General features: G+C 40.3%; 2 protein-coding genes across 2 annotated transcripts; one reads left to right on the top strand and one right to left on the bottom strand.

Moving 5' to 3' along the window:
* Positions 1–10,635: 10,635 nt before the first annotated feature.
* LOC117295046 (aqualysin-1-like) lies at positions 10,636–17,394 on the bottom strand. The gene is made up of 9 exons (XM_033777618.1): positions 17,231–17,394; positions 16,760–16,905; positions 16,127–16,270; positions 15,264–15,429; positions 14,706–14,812; positions 14,257–14,398; positions 13,921–14,102; positions 12,955–13,126; positions 10,636–11,228 (listed from the first exon to the last, which is right to left on the bottom strand). The coding sequence occupies exons 1-9, from the start codon at positions 17,238–17,240 to the stop codon at positions 11,077–11,079; spliced, it is 1,221 nt and encodes a 406-aa protein (XP_033633509.1). The 5' UTR covers positions 17,241–17,394; the 3' UTR covers positions 10,636–11,076.
* Positions 17,395–18,985: 1,591 nt separating this feature from the next.
* On the top strand, positions 18,986–25,372 carry LOC117294298 (cholinephosphotransferase 1-like). Its single transcript, XM_033776659.1, has 8 exons — positions 18,986–19,219; positions 21,124–21,277; positions 21,745–21,886; positions 22,143–22,227; positions 22,753–22,869; positions 23,500–23,652; positions 24,265–24,390; positions 25,141–25,372. Exons 1-8 carry the CDS (start codon positions 18,986–18,988, stop codon positions 25,273–25,275), a joined length of 1,146 nt encoding a protein of 381 aa, XP_033632550.1. The 3' UTR covers positions 25,276–25,372.
* Positions 25,373–25,851: the final 479 nt, after the last annotated feature.

The raw sequence follows: 25,851 nt of genomic DNA, 5'->3' as shown, positions 1-25,851 counted from the left end.
TAAACATATCTGTGCTTGTTAATTAGTAGGCTCTCTTCAGATGAGTTCCGTTGGTAACTCCTTTAATTAACATCGGCAGTGAAGTGTAACCAAAGGATTGCAGTTTATTGATGACGGCCTTTAAGCTCGGAAAGGGGAAGGGCCCAGGCCTACATGTAATTGTAGTGCACTATTGAAATACAAAATCCCAAAACCCCGGGTCGCGAATCTTTTTTTCTGAACCTTTCGGGCAGTGTACGTGGAGTTTAGCCAATTATTATCTTTACCGAGTGGCTCAGTGACGTCATCAACACAGCCTCGCGCTCAGATTGGCTAAACTCCACGTACACTGCCCGAAAGGTTCAGGAAAAAACAATTCGCCCCCGGGTCAGAATTTGATAGGATTTGAAACTTTGCATGATTGAAGTATAATCAAGTGGGGTTTGGGGTGACATCATGTATGACATATACTTAATCTCTTTTGAGTAGTTTTTGGTTCTGAGAAGAACTTGTGTTGGGACAACTCGACCTTACTTACGATCTGTATAAGCCTGACCATTTTTATCAGTATGCATTGATAATGTGAGCTATATAACCCTTTTGAGCTTACAAGCCCTGCGGTCTTAAAGTTTATTTTGAACCCATGATTTAGAGCCATAACTTGTGTTATTTAATTTATTCTTGGGATTGAGCAAATATTTCACTAGAGTGGGATTCGAACCAATGACCTCCGGATTAACGTGTCGGCGCTCTACCAACTGAGCTATCTAGCACTATGATGTCGGTCTCCCTATAGAGAGGGAGACCGCCGTTATTTGGGAGACCGCCATTATTTGGGAGACCGCCATTATTTACAAATTTACTCAGTCAGTTTCCCTTGTGGATTTGTATTAATATTTAATTTATTCGTACTGCATTATTGCCTCTTGTTTAAGGCAATCACTATTTCCTGTATTTTTAATTACTCAGTCTGTCTAGCTCTAGTGAACACGTCGTCGGCTTCCCAAGCATCATCGGTTTAATCACCATCAATACATTAGTTATAATTATAGGGGTGCTAATGATAATGATAATACATATACCTTGTCATCAAACTAAGAGAGATTAGATAATAAAACCGTCTTCATTTCATCCAATGCAAGAGCTAGAAGGATATAAATCATTGGTTTTGTGAAGAAGAAATTCATGTTCATCTCGTAGTGTTCATCTTTATGCAAAGGTCTTTATCAGAACCGTTTAACCAAACTTTACTCGTGTAGTTCAATTCCAACACTCGCAATAACAAGAGGTAATATTGGAGTTTTTAGAGGGTGTGCCAACATTGGTTTATGACGGTTACAAAATGACTGTTCACAGACCTGACATAGCATGCATAGTATACAGAAAGTGTGAACCTTTCCTTTAAATTATTTTGCTATAACCCTCGTTACAAACAAGAGTACCTTGTACATTCCATTGCCTTTCTGGCAGGCAAAATGCTTCATTTGTCATTACTATGAGGAAAGTTTACCTTGTGTACCTACCCTAAAACTCAAAAGTTATGTTAAAAAAATGACAGCAAAATCAGTTTTTAGATGTGCCGCTTTCTTCATGTCAAAAGTTGATCAAAAACAGAGAGTACAATCTCCATAATTTATGAGATTTATTGCTTTCGTCCATTGAGCTGTTCAAACACGCTAAAGACGTGCGAAGTTCATGTACATGTCGCTGAACTATGGCAAGACCATACAACAATGAAGATAAAGTGCACGTCATGCGATACAACTACGAATTAAGAGGGACTTTTGTCAATATTAAAATGACTGCAACATCACACTTCATCATGCAGACAGGTCATTTACCTTTAGTCATATAAAGACAGTCGTCTGTTGAGTTATAGACCTTTACGGAGAGCTGGTTAGCGTCTCAGTCGTGTTCCCAAAGTGCAAAGGTAATAAATACTCGGATCTTTGTTAAATATAGTAGGGGCTCTGGTTATACCCGTAGCCTCGGTTTTGGTTTCATATTGATTTTGCTTTTAGAAATAAAATGGTAATTTAACTGGTGACGTAATGATGGATGATTCCCATCAAATAAGGTAAACCATTGCTGCATATTTCCCAAAATGCCGACCGTTACAGAAATGGATTTCTTTATGAATTGCATGATAGCAACAACGGCAGCAAATCATATAAATAAATAAAACTAAACTAAATTGGTGTGTTTTAATTTCCACTTATTAACATCTCTATCACTAAACATAGGCCCGCATATTATATCAAGTTTGTTTTCCCAAATGCTGACCGTTACATAAATTATGGAACGCAAGATAGAAAAAAACTGCAACAAATCAAATAAATATATAAAACTAAATACAAATCGGGAGATTAAATTTTCACTGTAGCATCTCCTCCATAAAAGTTTTCCTGTTTTAGAAAGCAACTTTAACTCAGCATGACACGTCTACACCGGAAGCGCACAATTCACCAAAAATTTTGATCTTTTTAAGATGGAAAGCAGAGAGTCGGAAGTTCTTGACAATTGCACTTAAGGTTCATCTCAAACACTCTCATACCAGAAGATCGTGTTCTTTTATGTTACTCTTGCAAAACAGTGTTAAAAGCGCGCCTTGAAAAGTGTGAGTTAGCCTAAAGACGTTTTAGAAACACCACTTTGTACTGATCCATCAACAGTCATACAGAGATTCACCGATTTCTAAATCATTTTTTATTCAATTTTAATACTCGCTGTGCCCCAGAGCTCACTGTTAATGGACCGATTGTGAGAAAGCAAGTGCCAAATAATCCAGAAGCGACGACGCGGGACTTGCGCAATTTTTACCGCGAAACCTTAAGCAAAAGTGGCAAGGAATTACCGCTAAGAGTAGAATAACTGTTTTTGATGTTTGTCCCCGATCGCTCTGTTTTTTATTTGTATACTCCACTATTGAAAGAGAAATCGTTTAAAGGCACTGGACACCATTGGTAGATACTCAAAATAGTTGTTAGTATACGAACTTACTTGGTAACGAACAATGGAGAGTTGCTGATATTTTAACTCATTGTGAGAAACGGCTCCCTCTGAAGTAACGAAGAGGTGATTTCTCACTCAAATAATAAAAGCTTTCAGGCCTGAAGCCTTTCAGATATCTGAAAGCACACAAGTTGGTGCGATTAAGGTGGTATTTTTTCGTTCATTATTCTCTTGCAACTTTGATGACTAATTGAGTTTATGTTTTCACGGATTCATTTGTTTATGCTTATGTTGGGTTGGGATACACCAAGTGAGAATACTGGTCTTTGGCAATACTTATGGCGCCTTTAAGAAGAAGATTTACAGACAAACGCATCCGGAAATGCAGACAGCTTCGGGGAGCTGTGGGAAGAAAATTGAACATTTTACGCAGAATTGCTTAATATCCTTCAATCCACGAGCGAAGCCCCTGGATCTTCTGACTCACTGACCTAAAAACAAAAACTAATGCCGCGCAGACGAAGTTGACATACAAAACAAAGCCGACGTTCAGGCAAGCACGTAGGTCATACTTAAAGTGTTTGCTTTGTTCGGTTCCAGACACTCTAAATATGCGATCTTCTAGTGGTAACACCATACTCAGGTAGTTTTTGACGGTTTTTTTGTTTATTTGTTCAAAAAAAGTAAATAGGAATTGAATGACTAATCGTCGCTATGGGAGGCTTTCTAGCTTCGCGTGACTCTTCAAAATGAGATTTTCTTACTCTGTCTGCAGGCAGGGTGAACAACATTCACAGCTGATTTCCCTTAGCGTTAAATCTTGACGTGAAAGCTAACATTGAGCGATCGAATGATACTCATATAGGCAGTGTCGAGCTTTACTTGAGGTATTACAGACAGTCAAAATTGATCAATTCGTTCTCTGTTGGACGAGAATAGTTATGTCCACACCGTGTCATAGTTTGTTTTATAACACCCCTTGCAAGTATTCTGCCTGCTCATTGGTTTAGAGCGCGTCACATGACATGTCTTAGTTTTGCTAGACGACGGCCGTGTGATAGTGCGTCGGTTTGCCATGCGCTAGTCCGAAGACTAGCACACGGCGTGCAGTACCCAGACGTCCGTTGCGTGTACGAGGATGATAAATTAATAGTCTGTAACCATTTCGGATTGCACGACACTACATGCAGCACAGTAAAAGTGTTTGCAATCTGTATTCGCGTCGTCCGTGGATTGTTGCATTCAGGTCTGTAACTTAATAATAATAGTACAGTATTTAGAAATGTTTGGGGTGTTATAAAACAAATATAATACTTATTTGTATTACAACACAGTTTTTATCACCGTCTTTCAGACATTATTGCTGATAACGCCCCAAAGCGAAGCACTGTAACATGTGGTGTAACTTTTTTTCGAAATCATAAGATAAAAAAATTAAAAATTAAATTAAAAAAACATGAAATCAAATAATAAACCAACAGAAATTCTGTCTGAGCAAAGTTTAAACTATTTGGAGTTAATCAAAGAAAAATTGACAAGAGTGGGATTTGAACAAACGACCTCCGGATTAATGTACCGGGGCTCTACCAACCTGGCTACTAGAATTTAACTGTGAATCTCCAGATGCCTCGTGAATGATGGGAGGTCAAAGGTGATTAGTGGACATGGGCTCAGTGGCAGATCTCTGGCGTAATTCACGAGCCTTGAAGTGTGATGTCAGATATGTAGGCTAGATGAGACCGGGAAGTAGGAGGGGTTGAGGTAAACCTTCTATCAAAATGCCAACACAACCACCCCCCCCCTCCCCGTAGCATACCGAAGTAGAGCTCTTGTCCCAGCCCCATCCCAACACAAATCAATGGGTGTTCCACTGAGTGGAGTGTGGTCAGTTGCCCTGCCCTGGCCCTTTTCCGTTGCGACTGTTAATGACCATTTGCCTGCAAGATGTTCCCGATGTTGAAACCGATATCTTCCCGTCCAATGTTCATTCTTCCACCCGGCTCTTTTCAGATAACCACGTCTTCCGAAGGATATGGTTTTATTTTACATGATGAACTCACAGTGGGATCGATGTCTCCATACTGACATACAAAAGCCTGTACACGTTCGTGTTGGTTTACTCTAGAGCAAGAAACCATGCTCGATGGTTTACTTACTCACAGTGAACTGGTACGTGATCAAATAGGTTTGGGGGGTTTTCTACTGAAGACGAGCAGAGTATAATGTTCGAAACGTCGAGACCAAACCGGCTCTTTTCAGAACCAACAGTCCCAGAGTGCTGTCTCTACCTGCAAGTTCACTACTATTATAGTTTATTATTGTGATTAAGTAGAGGTTTTAAAACTTTAACTGATGGAAGTAAAAGAGGTTTGCGGTTATAATACCACTTCAAATATCTTAGCCCCCGACAGGTGCCTTTATACGCGTGGGTGTAGAGAAGCAATTAAAGACAAGTTTCTTGCTGGCTGTTTGTGGTTTTTTTTATTTATTTTTATTTTTTATAACTACTCACTAGTTTCAACACTCTGTGTATGTTTTAGTGCCGCATAAACAACTGTTTAAAATGTAATGGGATGAAATTGCAGCCCGCCCCCCTCCCGTTGTGTGACTAGATTGCCTGGTGGTTTGTGATGAGTGGGTGATTTTTTTTTTAAAAGATGTGAGGGCAATGTGCCCATAATATCTGAAACTATGTCAATTGTGAATGAAGGGCCAGGGAAATACATAAATAAATAAAAATAATAATTAACCATTCGTATATAGCGCATAACACATAGAAATCAAACATGTCCCTAAGCGCTTCTGAGAAAAACACAACAGAATACAAAGACAAGATGTACTGGGTAACAAACAAAATGGATGAATTAAATGATAAATAAGTGCGTCTTTAAAGCAATCTTAAACCTAATAATGGAATCAATGTTTTGTATGTGTTCCGGGAGATTGTTCCATAAGGTTGAGGCTGCGTTCACCATATGATTTGGTCATCACTGGTGGAATAACAAACACCTTTTTCTTATTAGAACGAAGATTTCTAGAAGGTGTGTACAATGTTAACAGCTCTGTCAAATAAGGAGGCGCAAAATCACATAACACTTGGTTGCTTTGATATGGCACGTACCACCATCACCCATACGCGCATCAGACAATTCTTTTCTTCAAGTTTTACTTGTTTGACTACATGCAGAAGAAATGCGATATAAAATATCATCGGTACGTGACAGGGATGCACAAAGATCTGATCGAAGTGGAAATAAAACAACCATCCTATCAAATAAATAAATCAGGGTGAAAGATAAACAGAACTGACATTCTATTTTGCCGGCTTGACGTCTGTGTTTATTTATTCATTGGCAATTTTTGTTTGTTTTACCTAAGGGGGTAGTTTTCAGACATGGTAAAAAATAGCTGACGTTCAAGCCAGAAAATTTATAATTTATTAGACCTGACGTCTTTCTCAGATTCAAATATTTGAAATGACCCTTTTCCTCAAAAACTAAGTTGCTTCAGAGGAAGCCGTTTCACACAATGTTTTATACTATCAGCAGCTCTTCGTTGCTCGTTATCAAGTTATGCTAATATATATTCTGAGTGGTAAACGAATTAATAGTGGTCAGTGCCTTATGTTTGTTGTCGCATAACGCAGGCAAATTTTTAAAACTGAAACTACCCTTTATCTGGATTTTGTCTTAGGCATTCATCGGGAAATGCAAACGCTCGTGATCGGTCATTTGAAGAGGAAAAAAAATCACAGATTTGTGACTCGTCTCAATAATTTTGGATTAGAGTAAATTGAGAGTGGTCTGCACATTGTCACGTAGATGCGTCAATCGGAGTCTTTTAGAAACTGTTTGTGAACTACTTCGTAAATGCTCCCATTTGCTTTTACTGGAGTGTTTTGGGTGGATGCATGGTGACTGTAGCGAACCGTTACTTGTCGTTTCCGTTGCTTGTGGGTTCGATTCCTGGTCTATAGCTGGCCTTGGTGATTATGTCCTTGAGAGAGATACTGTATTAGGTTGGACAATTAAACTGCAGGTCATTTGTTCTATAGGATATGTTTTGCTTTCACTTACTTTAAAAAAAATCCTGGGTCAATATCGGGGTCTCAGAAGGGCTGGGTTAGGCTGACCCAGAACGCGGTTAAAGATTAGGTGTTTAACTTGGATTCTGCGTCGGTTTGACCCATTTCTGTGTCATTTTGACACAGATTCCTGGGTCATTTTTTACACCGATTCCCGGTCAACGTGACATAGAAATGGGTCAGACTCCACTGGAAACCCGGACCGACAGTCATCGCAGGTGATAAGCATTTGTAACTAAGAATGGTCACACCCATAGACAAAAGTATGTGGCAATCACCAAACAAATCTTTCTCAAAATAATTCTGACCTCTTTCTACGATAATATAATGAAAGCCGAAATTATTCCCCCAGATAGATTGCGAACTGTCGTAAATTCATCTTTCGAATGATCCATTTACCCACTTCACACCTCGACTCTCCACAAAATCCTGCCGAGCTTGACAACATTTCAGCCGGCCTAAATTTCCCAGGGTAATTCGCAACCATCTCGTCTTACAGCCGGGAGAAAAAGGCTTTTTGAATAACTATGCCTGCATATTTTGTAGGTGTTATCTTTTTTCCCTTTTTGTTCTAGCAAAAAGAAAAACTATATTTATTTTGAAATGCGCATACCTTTTAAGCAATTAGAAAGTATATACAGCGACCGATTGACTTTGAAATCCTCTTGACAGGTGTACGATCTATGCATAGCTCTTAGCGTACATGACAGTGACAAGCCTTGTGGGTGAAAGGGCCAGGTCAGAAACAAACATTGTTTATCAATGTTCCAGATAATGCTTTTTGTTTCCCCTCACCATAAGGATTTTTTATCATATAGAGCAAGGATCCGACTTGAAAACATTCTCTTACTTATACTGCGTTTTTCTTTCGGACGATCATCAGTCCTGTTAAACATAAGCAATTGGTCATCCAACAATTAAATGTTTACTTTAAAAGTGTATTTGTTGCCACATACAAATATTGTATTTTTTGGGGTAATTCGGGGGGGGGGGGGGGGACGCACACACATTCAATGATGAAATGTGTTAGCCAATTACTGTTTGGGTTTGTCTTTTATGTATCAAGTTCAATTCGACAGAGACTTCGTGATGACAAGTTTATTCATGACCAAGTGGCGACACCATATGAAATACTACACTGGCAGTGTTTCTTAAACGATTAGAATATGTCTGGTTGGCTGTTACAATATAGCCATTATGTTCTAACGAACACTGATGGAACCATTTGGAAAATCAGAAACTTAACATCTATTCAGAAGAATGATATAGTTCATTTAAAGCTTGCCTTTTCGATTACAGATTCGATTTCGATTTTATTTTCAAAACAGAGAAAGCTATGAAGTTTGAATGTGTAAAAACATCACTCATTGATTCAGGCGTAAATGCGTGTTGCTGCATCAGTCTTGAGCAAAATTGCATCCCACAAAAGCAAATAATATTGAAATGCAAATAACACAAAAAGGTGTGCATCAATTCTTTGAGATCATTACAGTGTAAAATGGATCGAGCCTCCAAAAATAGATATGGAAAATATTGATTACATTTAGGAAGTGTTGAAAGGTTTATGGCGAGGAAACAGGTGGGGACTTGTTTACATCGTATACCGGAGGTAAGAATAATGCTTTTAAAGGGTGTGCCAAAACACCAATAAGATTTTAAAAATAATTTTTCTGATTTTACGCATCATTTAACATTTGCCTCTGGTCATGGTGGAAAACCTACTTTTAAATATTATTGTTTGAAATGCTGTAGTTTTGAGACAAACGAGTGGGACAAAAAAGGTTACTGTTATTGTCTTGCGAGTCCGAAACCCGGTGTTTGAAAACGTCGAATACAAACACCTTTTAAAGTGTTTAAAAACACTTCCGGGTCAATGGTCTGACCCAGTTGTGAGCAGTATGACCCAAATCTGTGTCAAAATGACCAAAAAGGGGTCTTACTGACGCAGAGTTAAGCATTAAAATTTCTAACCATTTTCCAGGTCAGCCTGACCCCGACTTGGCTCAGGCTCCCGGAATCTGGGTCAATTATGACCCAAATTTTTCTTTTTTTAAGAGTAAGATTTCCCCCTTACTATTTTACCATCACTCCTGGTGATCGATTGAGCTTTTAAACTTGTATAATGTCGTGCACATGGTCTGTTATATGCTTGTTATAAAAGTTCGTGCATCATGTACTAAAATGTCACAAAACATAGAACCTCCGGGTTTAACGGTCATGAAGACAAATTTCTCGCTGAGATTATTCTTCTTTGCTGAAAGGCCTCTGCTGTAACTTGATTTCCATCATTTCCGCCCAGCTTATAGGTTGAGTCGCGGCATTTCATCCGATCCATCTTTATTTATTCATGCCTCCTATAGCTTCTGATCACATTTTGCTGCTAAAATGGGTACTTCAATCATCCTTTGTATGGCCAAATGCCAGAGTACCATCTATTATAAATGAGGAGCATACACCAACCAAAGTAATACCATGTAATACCGTGATCCTCCCTCCCGTCAGCCCGTAGCCAAATAAATAAATAAATAACCAAGCAAGACTTCCTCCCAGTTAATTGGGTGGGCCGTAAGACTATATATCGTTATCGTTTGTATATTTGTAATATTATTTGGCGTTTCTTCAGCAGACATACTCTTTTACTATGGGAATTCATGGTTATTGTACTCCTAGTCTGCCCCTCCCCTCTCCAACAAATCGCAAACCCCAGCCCTCAACGTCTAAAAGCCATTTCACACGAAGAGCAATAGCAAGTATAGTTTCCATTGCCTTTAAACAGACTTTGCAGAATAGAGGATCTGTATTTCTAAATCGCAACGCTATACAAAGAACGGTTCAAAATTACCACGTCAAGTTGACATAACTACTGCCAGAAATATTTCCTTACACACTTCAGAGCTCGAACAATCTAGGCCGGTTTGGGAAAATGTGTGTACTGAAAGCCTAGGGGTTATTTTAAATAAACCAAGCCATCCTGTATATCCCCTGATTGCATTTTCCCGTCGGTGAAATGAGTTATACTGCCTTTTTCAGAATGTCATTAATGCATTATAGTGTCCCCACCTCTTAAATGACAAAAAGTATCTAAATCTAAAACTGCCTTTTGCAGATGTCATTAATGCATTATGCCTAATAGTATCCCCACCTCTTAAATGACAGAAAGTATCTAACTCTATATTCTTCACCACTTCGCTCTTGAAGATCATCGGAGTGTAATACGAGGAGACTCCGGGCTCTGTCGTGCCTCATGCTGCCCGCCCTAAATTGCCCGTGGGGAATTATGTCGGACAAGACGGCGGTTGTTTTCTCTCTGCGATGGTGGACTCCTCTTCCACCCGGTACCTCCGTTCAGATCGTTAACCCAAATCTTCTCCCTCTTGAGCCGTCGATATAACGGGGCGAACCACTGTTTTTTCTTCCCCTCCCCAGTAATTGAAGTTTCAGTTGTGGGACTTCACCTAATTGCTTAGTATATCAACTTCTTGTCATGATAACCCGCCTTCATAGTTGGCCTGTTGGAGGATTTAGATGACTTCATTAGATTTAATTGCTTTCTGGCCTGGAAAAACTGAGTTGTTGTTGGATTTGTGCAGTGGATACAGGTTTGGGAAATGAAGAGAGTTAATGATGCCGTTTGTTAAATGTCAGTTTATTTTTTATTGGGTATACATTTGAGTTTCAACAATTACCGGCTTGACGACGGATCAGTGCTTTTTGTTTTGCTAAATTATCTTCACTTAAATCGATTTAGGATGAACTACAACAGTTACGGAACAAGTAGACTTGAGACTTGTGGCAAGTCGTTAAATGTTAGTTGTGGTTAAAGCTCGAAAACGGCTTTCTCATAACTTTCTCGCGAGATGAGACTGCTAACTGACCCAGGCAGACTCGCTTCTCAACATTTTTTACAGTTTTATGATCAAAGTAATTCACTGATAACACAACCACTCAGTGGAAATAATGTATTGTCCAAGTTTTTGTGTCAAAACTCTTTTTTTTGTAAATGAAGCTTTCCCGTATATGCCAAGAACCACTTTGCAAACTGATCACTATTTCCAATCAAACTAGTCTTGGTCACTTTGAACGTAAAGCAGACGGTTAGGAGTGTTATCCTTTGCTGACACGACGATATTTTGGGTTGCGTCGTTTAGGAGAGCTTCCTCTAACTCTTCTCTTGTCATATTTGGATTCTTTGAAAACTTAATTGCAGCAGCACCTGAAAGGAGCAAAACCAAAAGACAAGAAAAGGAAAGAGAAAAACATAATTTTTTACAAACAACATTTACATTCCACAGTGGAACAAATGAAGCAAAATAAACAGTTTGTATTGCGGCGATGCAGTCACTGTGTGGACCGTGACATTTTGTTCTGTACACAAGGAAAATCCCATTCTTCAACACTGTAAATAACACTGTGTGGACATGTGTAAGTCCACATAGTGTTTAAAATCCCTGAACATAGTGTGGACGATTCAGGCGATATGGTTGACCATCAAGTCCTAGACGGAAGCGACCAGACGATTGAGATAGCTCTACAGACACTGATGAGAGAACCGTGACACCGCATTAAATCGTATGCAAATTCAAACGGCGGTCACTTCGGCGTAACCAACTGACAGTCATTAAAACTGATAATTACACTAATATCAAAGACAGAAATACACACGTCCTTGCAAACTCGAGGTGATAGTGCATTGTAGTACCGTACATGAAGGCACTGGACACTATTGGTAACTACTCAAAACGGCCGTTAGCATAATAAACAGCTTACTCGGTAATGAGCAACGGGGAGCTGTTTGTGAGAAACGGCTCCCTCTAAAGTAACGAAGTTTTTGAGAACAGAGGTAAGTTCTCACTAAAATAATAAAATACTTCAGGCCCGAAAAAGCACACAAATTAATGTGCAACAAGGGTGTTATTTCTTACAATTATTCTCTTGCAGCTGACGTAGATAAACTATTGAGTCAACATTTTTCACAGATTTGTTTTATTTTTATGCATTTGATGGGATACACCAAGTGAAAATACTGGTCTTTGGCAATTACCAAAAGTGTCAAGTGTCTTAGGGAGAGTTTCCAGTGTAAATGCCCTTTACGTATGAGATATTAAAGATGTATTTTGTCACCAGAGAAACGATCAATAACGGGAAAAAGGGAGGCAGCTGCTTTCTGCGTGGCCACTTCCACGGTGTAAATCGAAGTTGACGGTAGCCAAGGGTTATGTTCACACAAGTCGGGTCTAATTGAAGGCACCCGTGGATGACGTTTCCCTTTTATTCATATTCTCGGTTTTTTAATGGCTATTTTCTTTGGTCTGTGATCGGTTTCTTACTGGCAGAAGAAACGAGGCCGGAAATCGTAGGTAGTGTGCTTCAAAAGTGCAAGGCTGAGAAGGCTTTTTTAGCGAGTTTGCCATCTCAAACAATATACAGATTTTACATGTGTGCAATCCTGCTGTGGGCATGTTTAAGTGTTACATCCGAAGTGTGGAACTGAGAATTAAAAAGGCCCACACAGTGCAGTTGAGACACTATGTGGACTTCCCCACACATGCAAACATGTTTTGTTATAGTGTTGAAACAAGTGTTCACAAATAGGATTTGAAACTTCTTCCATGGTGGAAATACGGTAAGAATTGCGGTAACGCCAGGTAATGATAATCTCGAAATGAGTTTGGTGGTTCTGAAATGAACCGTTGGTTCCCGCTCGACGTTTCGATCAGTATGCTCTAATCGTCTATTAGAGGAAGCTGGACTCTGATTCTGTTCATGAGAAAGGAATGCCCACAGAGTGTATGTAAAACAAAGCTGTGTGCAAGGAAGAGAGTTTGTACGTGGGTAACATTTTGTTTTCCTCTGATACGTTTGCGTCAATTTTTATCGTTGATTTTTATCGTTGACTATTCTGAATCACGCGTAATAGAATGTATTACTGGATGACCTACCGACAACATGTGGGCATGCCATAGATGTTCCACTGAGGCTTATAAAGTCCGTGTCTGACTTTATCCCGACGCTCCGGATCGACACTCCGGGAGCGAAGATATTAACACATTTACCGTAGTTGGAAAACGATGGTGCCATGTCGCCCAGTCCAATAGCCCCAACAGCAAACACCTGAAGATATCAGAACACACAAAGGCATAAAACTGGCTGTCATCTGTTTTTATCTACGTTGGATCAACAAGGTGGACACTAGGTGGCAGCAGACAAGCTGCATATTCATTTCACAGGGAGATTCGCAATCAATTTATAAAAAAAATGAAGTGCATGAACATGTACAATGTAAACAGACATTATGCACGCTCAATGCAGACGAACGAAAGTGCAGCTGACACCTCCGACAAATCAAAACACAGCGGAAACTTTACGTCACTATTAGTTTATCCAATCAAATCATTGTATCTAATGAAATCATTGAGTCGGTAAAACCAGTGCCTGTCAGGGGACCAGTCCACATGCAACCATGTTGTCATAGGGTGCGTTCGTTTAGCTTCCCTGGGTTGACCCCGGTGTGTGGCGGCTTTTTTTCCCAGGACGAACGTGTGCAGATAATTACACACGTATGTCCTGGAAAAACACGCCACACACCGGAGTCGACCCAGGGAAGCTAAACGAACGCACCCTATGACAACATGGTTGCATGTGGACTGGTCCCATAATAACATTCGCCTAGGCCCAGCGGCCAGTCTATCCAGGACCGCTGGGATGGGCTAATAATCGCTTGCACAGATTCTTGTTCAGGAAGCACGTCATGTATGCAGTGCATAAAAATATGGTGCAGTGTGAGTGTGATGCATGATGGGACTGCGCATTTTGAAACCAATGACAGTGCATGATACGTTTGCCCATCCCAGCGCCTTTGGTTAAAGCAAGGCGCTGGGGACGAGCGAAATAATAACACTGCTTACCTCGGGAACACGAGAGGGCGTCACAGTACACGCATCGACTGCCTCATTTCCAGCCGCAGCTATCACAAATACACCAGCGCTGGTTAACTTCTTCACTGCTTTGTCAACGGCCCTGGAGAGGCCACCAAATGACATTGATGCGATGGCTGGATGCTTGGCATTTTGTATCAACCAGTCAATACCTTCAATGTTTGAAATGACAAACAGACTACATGTACATAGTTGTTATTATCGAAAAATAAATCATACTGCGAGAGTCAAGAAACAAACCTGAAGACCCCTCATTAATGATCGAGACAATGCATATAATCACTTCTACGAAAAACAAGTGCTTACCTGTGATAACATCTGAAGCGGGCCCCGTACCCTTACATCCTAATGTTCGCACCCCGTATAGACTGACTTTCTTTGCCACACCGTAGAGGGCTCCTCCAATAGTCCCTGCACAGTGTGAACCGTGCCCATTGCAGTCGTTTCCCTACGAGTGGGGAGAAATAATAGTTGTAACCGCTAAAAAATAATACTTTGTCACAGCTTAGCCTTTTTAGTCGCACACGGGCTTGAGATTACCGCATGTTCAATATGGGTTGCCCGTGTGTAGGATGGAGGTTTAAAAGTGAGCAAGTAGGGCCTACCCCGGGAATTACATGCGTGTACGTATGAAGGTTCCACTAAATAATGGCTCCCTTGCTAGCTAACAATTTTAAAAAAAAATCATTCGAATAACAGAAGGACATACCTGAATGTTTGTATACAATTTATTACCACGGTTTAAAAATGCTTACATCTTCTCCAAATACGTCATAAGCCGCCTTTGCTCGCCCCTGAAAGTCCTCGTGAGAAACCCGTATACCAGTGTCGATGACGTACACATTAACTCCCTCACCATCACCTTCGATTTGGACGAGAGGATACATTTAGTATATGATATCATGGGCGGGGCTTATCGCCTTTCAGGAAAACAATGGTTTTGGTAATGGCTCCGGGTTATGGCTCCGTGTGCCTGTTTGGGCCCCTCAACCGAAGGTGCACTTGATTTGGTTTGGTTTCGAAGAGACCTGCGTCGACTGAAAAGGGCCGTGTCTACATTGATAGCTACGGCTACGGCTTCGACTGCGTCATTATGCGTTGAGTTCTATGGCGTCCTTAGCAACAGTCGCAGCCGTAGTCGTAACCATAGCCGTCGATTGTATCATTTTGGAAGTCAAAACTGTAATAACGTATATACACTCATTTCCTGATACGCGCACTGCGCATTACCACACCCCCATTTTGACAAGATTTACCGTGTAATGACGTCAGATAAATTCGGTCTTCACACTAACCGGTCTTAAGACACTTACCATCGGGCTCATAGATCCCATCCAGTGGAAGATTGTGTTGATCCACCCTGTCTAACCCCCATGACTGTATCGATTCTGAGTGCACGTATTCGTCGTCTAAGTCAACTGGCATGACCCTCACTTCACTGTCTTGCTCGAGTAGTTGCACTGACTTATTTTTACGAATCTAGAAATGGAGAAAAGGAAATAAACACGTTCTGATTTCACATATTATTTCTCTGACTGTTGAATATTCCATATACAACACGAAGACACCATTGGTCATTGTCATCTAACAGTATTCACTTTTTATGTGACCTAACATTTAGGCCCATGCATGAAATAACAAAATCTGCAAAAGAATAAAAGTCTACATGCAAAAAATGCCTTTGGTTTTTGGATCTTTTTCTATTGTTTTGTCGCGTAAGATATCGCCGAAAATCAGGGGGGGGGGGGAAACAAAGGCAAGAAAAAATTCCCTCCAAAGGAATACACCGTCTGAGAAACGTTACTGACAGTAACGTTTCTTTACTAATAGTGATTACCGAACCTATACACTTCACTATAATATTGGTCATCAGAGTCCCGCAAAAATATTTGGGGAAAGTTTGTATTGTTTCACCTTCCACCGTTATCAAGCATTGTCTTTTGGACTTGCGTGCTCAAATTATTCAACCCCTAAAAGTTCAAAGCAAAAGCATTTCAGTGGAAGTTTTTCCACCGTGACCACCTTTAAACCACTGAAGTTATGTGTTCATCTGTGAACGTTTATGTTTTCAGTCTTACCAATGATCAATCATTCATCATAATAATGAAAATACTTCCTTCATTATGTTTCCATTGTTTTAAGAGATCACGTTTTATCAAAGCTATTTACCACTTACTCGGTTTAGACACGTCTCAGACAAATCCGCAACAAAACCATTCAGGGCGTGGTCAAATGTTTTGTGAATGACGCAACCGGAGTCGCCGAGGTCACGTGTTTGACGGTCAAATTCATGTACAAATCTCTTGGCTGGTGTATCATCCTTTGAAACATAATTAAATTATATGAAACATGTATTAATGCGTTACTCATCTAAATGTTTTCTCCTTAGGTAATGTATGTATATTTTGTCATCACCATTCGACAAATTTGCCGTTTCCCAACTGCTTTATACAGCTATATGTGGTTTTAGATCTGCACTGTGTTATAGGCAGACATAACGTATGAATTCTGGTTGTTACTCATACACCGATGTGTTAGAACTGTATACTCAGTACTTTCCCCGAGTCATCCTAGGCATATTACTCGGGTGGGATTCGAACCCCAGCCCTTGCAATTTTGGCCGACGACCAAGCCGTACTTGTCATAGCTTCATCGCCATCAAAAAACGTATGTAGTTGCTATGCCATTGTGGTAATTAACTCATAAACCTAAAATGATTTGCAGAAAAATAATTTGGGGTTTCACACACTTTTGGGTAAACTTTGACAATATTTTGACAGGGCCTTTGTTTTTAACTTCTCGATTTTACCTCCAAAATGACAATATAGCGAGTTGGTGAGAATGCCTGGTTGACCGTAAATAGTGGGGCCTCGTCACCGTCTATCCAAGCTTCGGTGCCGGCTACCACCAAAGCCACAATCAACAGAAAATACACCGTCAAGTGGGCAAGTGTACCTGGCAATTGCAAAGGACTGAAAACATTGAATTTGTCTACCTTATTTTAGATAAAACTTTCAACAATACATGATGGTCGATATGGATACATTGGCAACACTGTCTGCAAAAAAAATAACTCACTCAGAAATACAAATGTTGGGGATCTCATATTTTGTTTCCACATTATGAGGGGTTTGGTTCAATAACACGTCACTTTCGATTGTAACCGTCCTACGGAGTGTTGTTAATAAACACCTTAAATGAGTTGTAATCATAAATTGATGCATGCAACCGTTTCAATTTCAATTGATGTATAAAGAAATGTAGTAAAATGACTACTTACCCAAATTCATAGTTGTTCAACAAGCTGCCTAATCACACGGCTTTGGAAAAGAAAGTTTCACAATACCATACGGCGACAAATATTCGGTTTAATGTTAACTTTAAACACAATTGTGCTGTATATATTGCATTATATTCGCTTGTTCTATTATTTTTACGTTGTCCAACGCCAACCCCCACCCCATATCGTGACTGTGTGCATATTTTCAATTAAAAATGTGCTGGTACGCATGCCGGTTTTCCCAATAAAAAACACTTTAAAATATGCACTTCAATAATCACTTCATCAAAAGTAAAATAATTGGAATTTATTTTGTCATTTTGTCTCCATGATACTGTAGGCCTATATGAAACAGTCACTGTTATTTCATGAACCGTGACGTCATTGCAACTTATGAATAATCATTCAGTATGAGAAGACTGAAAATAGTAACGTGAATTTGTTGCCGTGACAATCAAAATTGGTGTTCAATATTTTCATTTATTTGTGGCGTGTATTGGCCGAGCGAATAAGAGCACTGAACTACCCCTCTGATCAGCAGAGTCTGGGTTTGGGTCCCGGTCGTAACACCTGTGTCCTTAAGCAAGACACTTAGCCATGTTTGCTTCGTCCTTCGGGTGTGACGCAAAGCCGTGGGTCCCGATGTGTTGTGTAACGCATGTAAAAAAAAAAGAAAAAAAGTGCACTTATCTAAAAGAGAAGGGGTTCGCCCGTTGTTCCTGGCTGGATTCGGGCAGCATGTTGCACCACAGCACCTTGTTACCCATTACATGGTGCTATAAAAAGATTAGGTCTCATAATACAAACGTAGTCTGTGGGTGCGTTCGATAAGCTTGCCTGGGTCGACCTCGCGGTGCTCACTCGTCGGGTGAGCCCCTGACAAGAGCAAATCGAACGATAACACACGCCCCCACGTGGTGACGGCATGCACCTCGGGTAACTCCCAAGTGACCCACTCCACAAGAAGGCCACTGGTGGCTGACCCGGGTCAGCCCCCTGGAATGACGTCAAAGCTATCCGAACGTACCAGGCAGACCGGGGTCGACCCAGGGAAGCTTAACGAACGCACCCTTTATGTTACAGCGCAAGGAGCGGCACTGAGTGACGGATATACGCGCTATAAGAAGCCACTATTTTGCAACTTAGACTGGTCCCCTGTCCGATATCCGCGCGCGTGGTCCCTAGTTCCAGTCGTTTGGGATTGCGGCTCTCCAAGCCACGAAGGCTTTGACAAAAGGCTGTTCTCATGGGCGTTAGTATAGGGTGCGTTCGTTTAGCTTCCCTGGGTAAACCCCGGTGTGTGGCGTTTTTTCTTTCCAGGACGAACGTGTGCAGATAATTACCCACGTTCGTCCTGGAAAAAAACCCTGCCACACACCGGGGTAGACCCAGGGCAGCTAAACGAACGCACCCACAGTGTGCCTCTCTGTCACAGGGGATTCCCCAGCGATTTCTCTGTGCGTGTCCCGAGTCAGCCTCCGAAACAATCCATGTGGCGCCCTCTACCGGTGAAAGTTACAAAAATAGGCTCGCCAATCAAGACAAGGTTATAGGTAGCCTGAACATCTCACGTACAGACAAGCGCGAGCAGCGAAGCCGAAAAGCGCCTTTACCAACTCAGTTATGCCGCATGCGCCTTAACCAAAGGCTAGCTGGAGACCTGAACAAACGTCGATTGGTCAGTATAACCCAGTAGCTCGCCGAAGAAGCTCCCTTACATACCGATGATCTATTTCGAGCCTCCCTCACCCCAAGATGTTGATGGGTGAAATTCTGACGCAGGAGCAGTTGAGACATGTTAGTGAGCATGTCTACTCAGTGGAAGACTGGAATTCTCTCTTGGATCCTTACATGCGGGTGTTTTGGACCAAGCTGCAGAAGGTGACACCGAAAGCTTTGAACGGCAACGTGATCACTGTATTCGGTTTATCATTCAACATCATCAGTTTAGTGATTCTTATGTCTTATGCCCCGACTGCAACTGAGAAGGTAAGGACTGTTGGACAAAATCATCTTCAACTCATTTCCCTCCACCGTCGCAGCAATACAAGAAAAAGAAGGAACTAAACAAAAGTAACTAAAAGACGTAACTAAATTGAAGAAAACTTAGGAAGAAACCATAACAGTGGGTGTTGTCTCTACTGGGATGAGCCGCTTTGGTCTCGACGTTTCGAACAGTATACTATGCTCGTCTTTATTAGGACCAAACTCATTCAGCAAATTTAAAGAATACCCATTTTATTGACCCCGGGTGGCGTGATGATTTGACACGAAACTACCCTATATGGACTCGGGCTATACTTTGGGGGCGCACACACGTGAACACCAGTCACTCGCTTTATAATGGGTGCAGTTTTTAGGGATGGACAGCGTCACTCAATAGATCTTTTCGATTTCAGAGACTTTTCGATCAGACCGGTTTTTTAACAGTTTTTACATCCAATCATTACAGCAAAATAAGTTGTTTATAATAGACTGATGCCTTTTGTCCAAACATGAAGATCGAGCATTATTATGTACGTGCCTGTGTTAACATAGATCAATTGTATTATTTTTGCTAGACTAATTGCATACTTGTGTTGATGAACGATGATAAAGTTCATGTAGGTTGATGCGTCTTGTGTACTCATCGTCTAGACAATAATGCTAAAGACAATTGAGTCTGCAATATAGTTTCCAGCATACAGATTATCAAAGTATTATTTGTCAGAGCATAGTTCCCTTCAGAGTTTGTAATTAGTTCTCCATGTCCGTGGAAGTATGTGAAGGTATCTTCTCATTCGGGACATATTGACTGTTAAACAATCTAGAGGTGATTACTAGAACTTGTAAGTCAACATTGAAGTCTGGAATTGTTGTTTGGAAAGACTGTCAATGTTTGCACATAATCATTATATCAAATTACATTCCCGTTTTCAATTTGTTGTATAAGTTGTGCTCCCTATATCAGATCGTATTTAGGCTATATTCTTTAGAACACCCCGTTTGCATAAATTATGCTTTGACCATAACAACAAATACTATACACATAGCAACCAGTGTATCAAACCCATACTTATTGCAGCTGCCTGGTACCTGTACGTCAGGAGGCGATCAAGCCGAAGGGAAAACGGAATGCACTGATAATGAAACACCTTAGAAGATGTAGTTTAACCCCTCATTTCGGGCCTTGTTTATCTTGATTAAGATATAAAAATGATTAAAACTTGTAGGCCCTATATCGATTTATGCAGGCTTGTTTCATAGATTGAACTGTTTTCTATGATCTTTTAAAGGCAGTGGACACTAATGGTATATTGTCGAAGACTATCGCCTTCACAGTTGGTGTATCTCAACATAGGCATAAAATAACTAACCTGTGAAAATTTGAGCTCAATCGGTCATCGAAGTTGCGAGATAATAATGAAAGAAAAAACACCCTTGTCACACGAAGTGCTGTGCGTTTAGATGGTTGATTTCTAGACCTCAAGTTCTAAATCTGAGGTCTCGAAATCAAATTCGTGGAAAATTACTTCTCGGAAAATTACTTCTCGAAAACTATGGCACTTCAGAGGGAGCCCTTTCTCACAATGTTTTATACCCTCAACCTCTCCCGATTACTCGTCACCAAGAAAGGTTTTATGCTAATAATTATTTTGAGTAATTACCAATAGTGTCCACTGCCTTCAAAGCATTCATGTGTGTTAAAGTTTCATGTCCTTACGACAGTACGAGCTCATAAAATGCACTAATGTGAGGCACCGTTGTGAGGTGTTCTCACTTAGTGACAAACCAGAAGGGGCATGTGGAGAGCGAAAAGATGCCCCCATCACTACAAATGACGCCACTGTTTCCCACTGTGTCTGTACGGTTCAGTGGTTTCTTATGAAATAAATAATTATGTTTAATTTTAGGCTCCAAAATGGGCTTACGCGTTGGCAGCTTTGGCCGTGTTTTGGTACCAGGCCTTCGACGCTCTGGACGGTATGCAAGCCCGACGTAATCTGCTTATCAACCAGTGTCAGTTATCGGAGATCTTCGACCATGCCTGTGACTCAGTAAGCGCAGGTGAGAGTTTGACTATGAATACATGTACATGGGCATGTACAGTGTTGCAAGAAGTGGATGTGGTTTAAAGTAAAATTATGGCACACCGTCACTTTATCAACATGTTACAACCAGACTTGGCGTCTGGTGTAGCCGAGCAGTCAAGCAGACTGGACCCAAGCTCTGGTGCTTCTGATCACAGGGTTTGGGCATGTGGTTCGAGTCCCGCAAGGGACACTTGCGTGACCTATAATCAAGGCATGACTATTATTGCTGCGTCCTTCGGATGGGGGGGGGGTGGTAAAAGCCGTTGGTCCCATGTGTTGTGTAATACACAAATAGAAACCTGAGTGACACTTATCGCAAAGAAACTGCCTATATACTTCTGGCATGGTAGCAATGAGTATGCCTCACCTTAACAAAGAAAAGTTGACATTATGTTTTCAATAATATAATGATTGAGTTTTTTTTTTCACTCTGAACTATAGTGTGTGTTGGGATACAGCTCTCCATCTGTCTCCGCATTGGCGACCAGCCTCACCTATTTTTGACCTACATGCTGGCGGTAATGTTTATGTTCTACACAGCCCATTGGCAGACCTATGTGACTGGAATCGTAAGATTTGGCACGTGAGTTTTTCTGTAACTTTTAACAACTCTATTTTTTATAAACTCTGTATTTTAAACACGATTCAGCCTTTGGTTACGGAGTTTGTTAATAATGCAATACAATTTGAACAAAAACGTTAACATTGTTGCAACTGGTTCCCCATGATTCCTTTTGCCTAGCAGAGAAATTTGCTAAGCAGTATTTTCTGCTTAACAGCTTTATGAAATTGGGCACTGACCATCCAGCCCCTCACAATCACGCTCTTCTTTCTCACAGTTTGGATGTGACTGAATCTCAGCTATCGTTATGCCTGGCCTACCTGCTGACGGCTTTCTTTGGACCCGAAGTTTGGACCGTCAAGGTACTAGACTTCTCCCCTGTCTTTATCCACGAAGATAAGACAGGTATTGGCTTTATATGTATACACATGGACGTCGAATTTAACTGCGAATCTCCATGACCATAAGGGCCATGTGTGAACATATTATGCGAGGTCAAAGGTGATTATGGGTTTGGGTATACAGCAGATCTCTGGCCGATTCACGAACCCGAAGTGTGACGGCAGATGTTTAGTATAACCCAATAGATCTTTTTCATGCTGCGTCCCTCTTGGCCATGTCCTCGTATCAAATAACAATGATGAATGCTAATAATCATTTGCGAATAGGAACCAGACTATTTTGTTCTTCAAGCCTCGGTTTTGTATCAATAGGAAAAACTCGAGATGGTTGCAGTATGATAAAGGTCTACACGAGTACCATAATGAAACTTGGGAACGAACGGCAATAATAAGGGCTAGAAACAAAACAAAACAGACGAAGAACGAGAAAAAGAAGAACAAAAAGCATTGTCCATAAACCGAATTTATTTATGTCTATTTTTTTAGGTTGTTGGGATCGACGTAAGAGAGATTATTATATTCAGTACAGTTGCCATGGCCATCATAAAGTTCACAAACCACTTTATTTTCATCTGGAAACGAGGTTACAGGTCTTCAGTGGCGGTAAGATCAGTAGAAATCAAACATTGCGTTATACACACAAATTTGGTTGCCAATTTTCCTTCGACGAGAATGGTTTGTTGAAGGCACTGGGCACCTTTGGTAATTGTCAAAGACCAGTATTCTCAAGAGCTCACTTGGTTTATCCCAACATATGCAAAACATTAACAAACCTATGGCAATTTGGGCTCAATTGGTTATCGAAGTTGCAAGAGAATGAAAGAAAAACACACAAGTTGCATTACTCAGATGCATTACAAAAGGCTTCAGCTGGTCTTTTATTATTTGAGTGAGAAATTACCTCTTTCTCAAAAAAACTATTATACATTACCAGAGGGAGCCGTTTTTCCCAATGTTCTACAACTATCAACAGCTCTCCATTAGCCTTTTAAGGTATGGCGGACACTATAGGAGTGTACTGTTTGGTTTGGGTAAACAGACAAATTTATCCAATTCATAATTATCTCAATATGGCTTAATGTTAAAGTTATTACAAAACAGTGTACCAACCCCTTAAAACCGGTAGCGACAAATAGCTTGTTAACAAACAACAATGCAGAAAGCATGCATCAAAATAACACGGATCTCTGTGTTGTATTGCATATAAAACTTGAATCATCTTTATTTTGACAGGGCACAAGTGCAGTCTTCCCAGTTGTTAACATCGGCGTTGTTTTCCTCCTCGCAGTCTTGACCAAAACCTGTACCAACTATTACGAATTCCAACCCTGTGTCTTCATGATGATCTTTGGACTCCTAGAGGCAAAACAGTCTTGCAAACTAATGGCAAGTTCCTGATGTGTTTATTAAAATTCCCACCTCAATTTCTTTGTTAGTTTGTAGTTTCCAGCTCATGGAACGAAATGCATAGACCAGTGATGAAGCAACTAATTTTGTTCAGGGCAAAATTAGTGTTTGCTAAGCAAAATGGATACCATTATAGGAACACACAATCATGGGTTTTGTTGAAAGCACTGGACACCTTTGGAATTATAAGCATAAACTAACGAACCTGTGAAAATTTGAACTCATTATTGGTTGTCGAAGTTGCGAGAGAATGGAAGAAAAAAATCCCTTGTTGCACAAGTTGTGTGCTTTCAAATGCTTTGAATTCAAGAGACCTTAGCTGAGGTATCGAATTTAAATTCAAACATTTTAGTGAGAAATTACTTCTTTCTCAGAAACTAAGTTACTTCAGAGGGAGCGTTCTCTCACAATGTGTTATACTATAAACAGCTCTCCATTGCTCGTTACCAAGTAAGTTTTCATGATAACAATTTTTTGAGTAATTACCAGTAGTATCCAGTGCCTTTAAGCAATATTCTTTTCTAAGCAAATATCGGCCTTACCAAGTTTTGTTCTTTTCTTTTATAATCTTTTGGTGGTTTCCCACTCTAGATCGCATACATGAGCAAGAGCAGGGTTTCTTCTCTAGACTCGATACTTCTGGGTCCTCTTTCCCTCCTCATCAACCATCTTCTTGGAAGTCCCCTGTCACCTCAATTTATACTGTGGTTGATCATGGTAAGTCACTTCAGATGTAGCAGTTTACTTGAAAAAACAGTTGAGTCTGTGTGACGTTTACCTTTTATTTTGGAACCGCTCGATTGTTTTAATCCTTAGTATCATAGGCCAACAATAAAACTAACTTGTGAACATTTCACTTCAAAGGTTCTATGCGTTTTTAAGATATCGGTGAAAATCCGGAGCAGTTCAACCTACGTAGAAAGAATATAGTTTTCAAATGGAATACACAATCTGAGAAATGTATCTGACAGTACCGTTTCTCAAACTCAAACTGATATTTTGTTCCATAACGACATTACTGCTAAGTGAAATGATTCTTAATGTATCTAAAACTGCTGTGATTCTTGCCATTCTGACCAAACGTATACTCTCCTAAAGACAAATGTGAACAACATTTCTCAAGAAACTAATTTTACGAGTTTCCAAAGATAAATGTGAGCAAAATTTCTCAAACTAATTTTACGAATTACCTCTTTGTTTATTTTATGCATGCTATGTGGATGGGTCTATGGGTTTTGTACACTAACGTACTTTGTGATATAATGCAGGCATTTAGTTAAATTCTGTTTAATCGAATATGAATATGAGTATGAGCCTGTTACTTTTAAGGAAGAGTCAACTTAAAAGTAACAGCAAAGGAATTTATACTACTCGGATTTACAGAACACCATTCCTCACAGCTTGCAACAATATTCTTGTAAAGTACAACTAACAGCTTTTCGACACGATGATTTAATGTTCACACAGGTTTACAGTGCCATGAATCTGCTCTACTATTTCGGCGCGGTGAGTCTACAGGTCTCTGACGTCATTGGTGCGCCATGTTTCTTTCCGTATGGAGACGCCTCTAAACAAAATGGAGATTCACGTCACCAAGAATAAAATACACGTGTGACGAACGCGTTAAAAGTGTTTTTTTCACACTGTTGTCTAACACCACCATTTACAGTCATTTGGTGTTAGTCTAACGTAATGTAGAAAGTAGTGCTTTAAAGAGTATCACTCCATTGTTTAAACGAGTAACTAAATAGTCGTTACCTGATTAATCAATCAATCAATCAAGGGGAATTTATATAGCGCCAAAATCAACCAAAGTTGTCCAAAGGCGCTCAAGACAGTTGGATGAAATTAATGTTGATACACTCGTTGGAATGGAAAACATTTGAGGAGTTTCTTGAAAATGTGAAAGTGTTAGCATCCGTGGTTAGGGAGAGAGTTCCATTCTTTTGGTCCAAAACAGGAGAGTGAGCGATCATCAAATAACACAGCATGGGTTCTGGGCACGATAAACTTTTGGACATGTTTAACAATAGGCGTGCGACCGAGGGGTGGGGGATGTTCTAGAGTGAAAAAGGGAGGGTTAATTATAAAAGTAATACAGATAGTAGGCCCAATAACAGACTCATTTCGGTACACTTTTAATAAATTAAAAATGCAAGTCAATCGTCATGTCTGTCC

Source organism: Asterias rubens, chromosome 9 (genome assembly GCF_902459465.1).
Source record: "Asterias rubens chromosome 9, eAstRub1.3, whole genome shotgun sequence".
Taxonomy (NCBI): Eukaryota; Metazoa; Echinodermata; class Asteroidea; order Forcipulatida; family Asteriidae; genus Asterias; species Asterias rubens.
Note: the sequence above shows the minus strand (reverse complement) of the source record. Positions and strands in the feature narration are given on the sequence as shown.

Bases quoted from the DNA above. Each gene is read 5' to 3' on its own strand.
- LOC117294298 (XM_033776659.1), top strand. From the start codon at position 18,986: ATGTTGATGGGTGAAATTCTGACGCAGGAGCAGTTGAGACATGTTAGT. The intron at 19,220-21,123 runs GTAAGGACTGTT...GTTTAATTTTAG, and splicing joins CCCCGACTGCAACTGAGAAG to GCTCCAAAATGGGCTTACGC. The intron at 21,887-22,142 runs GTGAGTTTTTCT...TCTTTCTCACAG, and splicing joins GGAATCGTAAGATTTGGCAC to TTTGGATGTGACTGAATCTC.
- LOC117295046 (XM_033777618.1), bottom strand. The intron at 14,103-14,256 runs GTAAGCACTTGT...CAAACATTGAAG, and splicing joins CGCTTCAGATGTTATCACAG to GTATTGACTGGTTGATACAA. The intron at 13,127-13,920 runs GTAAGCAGTGTT...TGATATCTTCAG, and splicing joins CGCCCTCTCGTGTTCCCGAG to GTGTTTGCTGTTGGGGCTAT.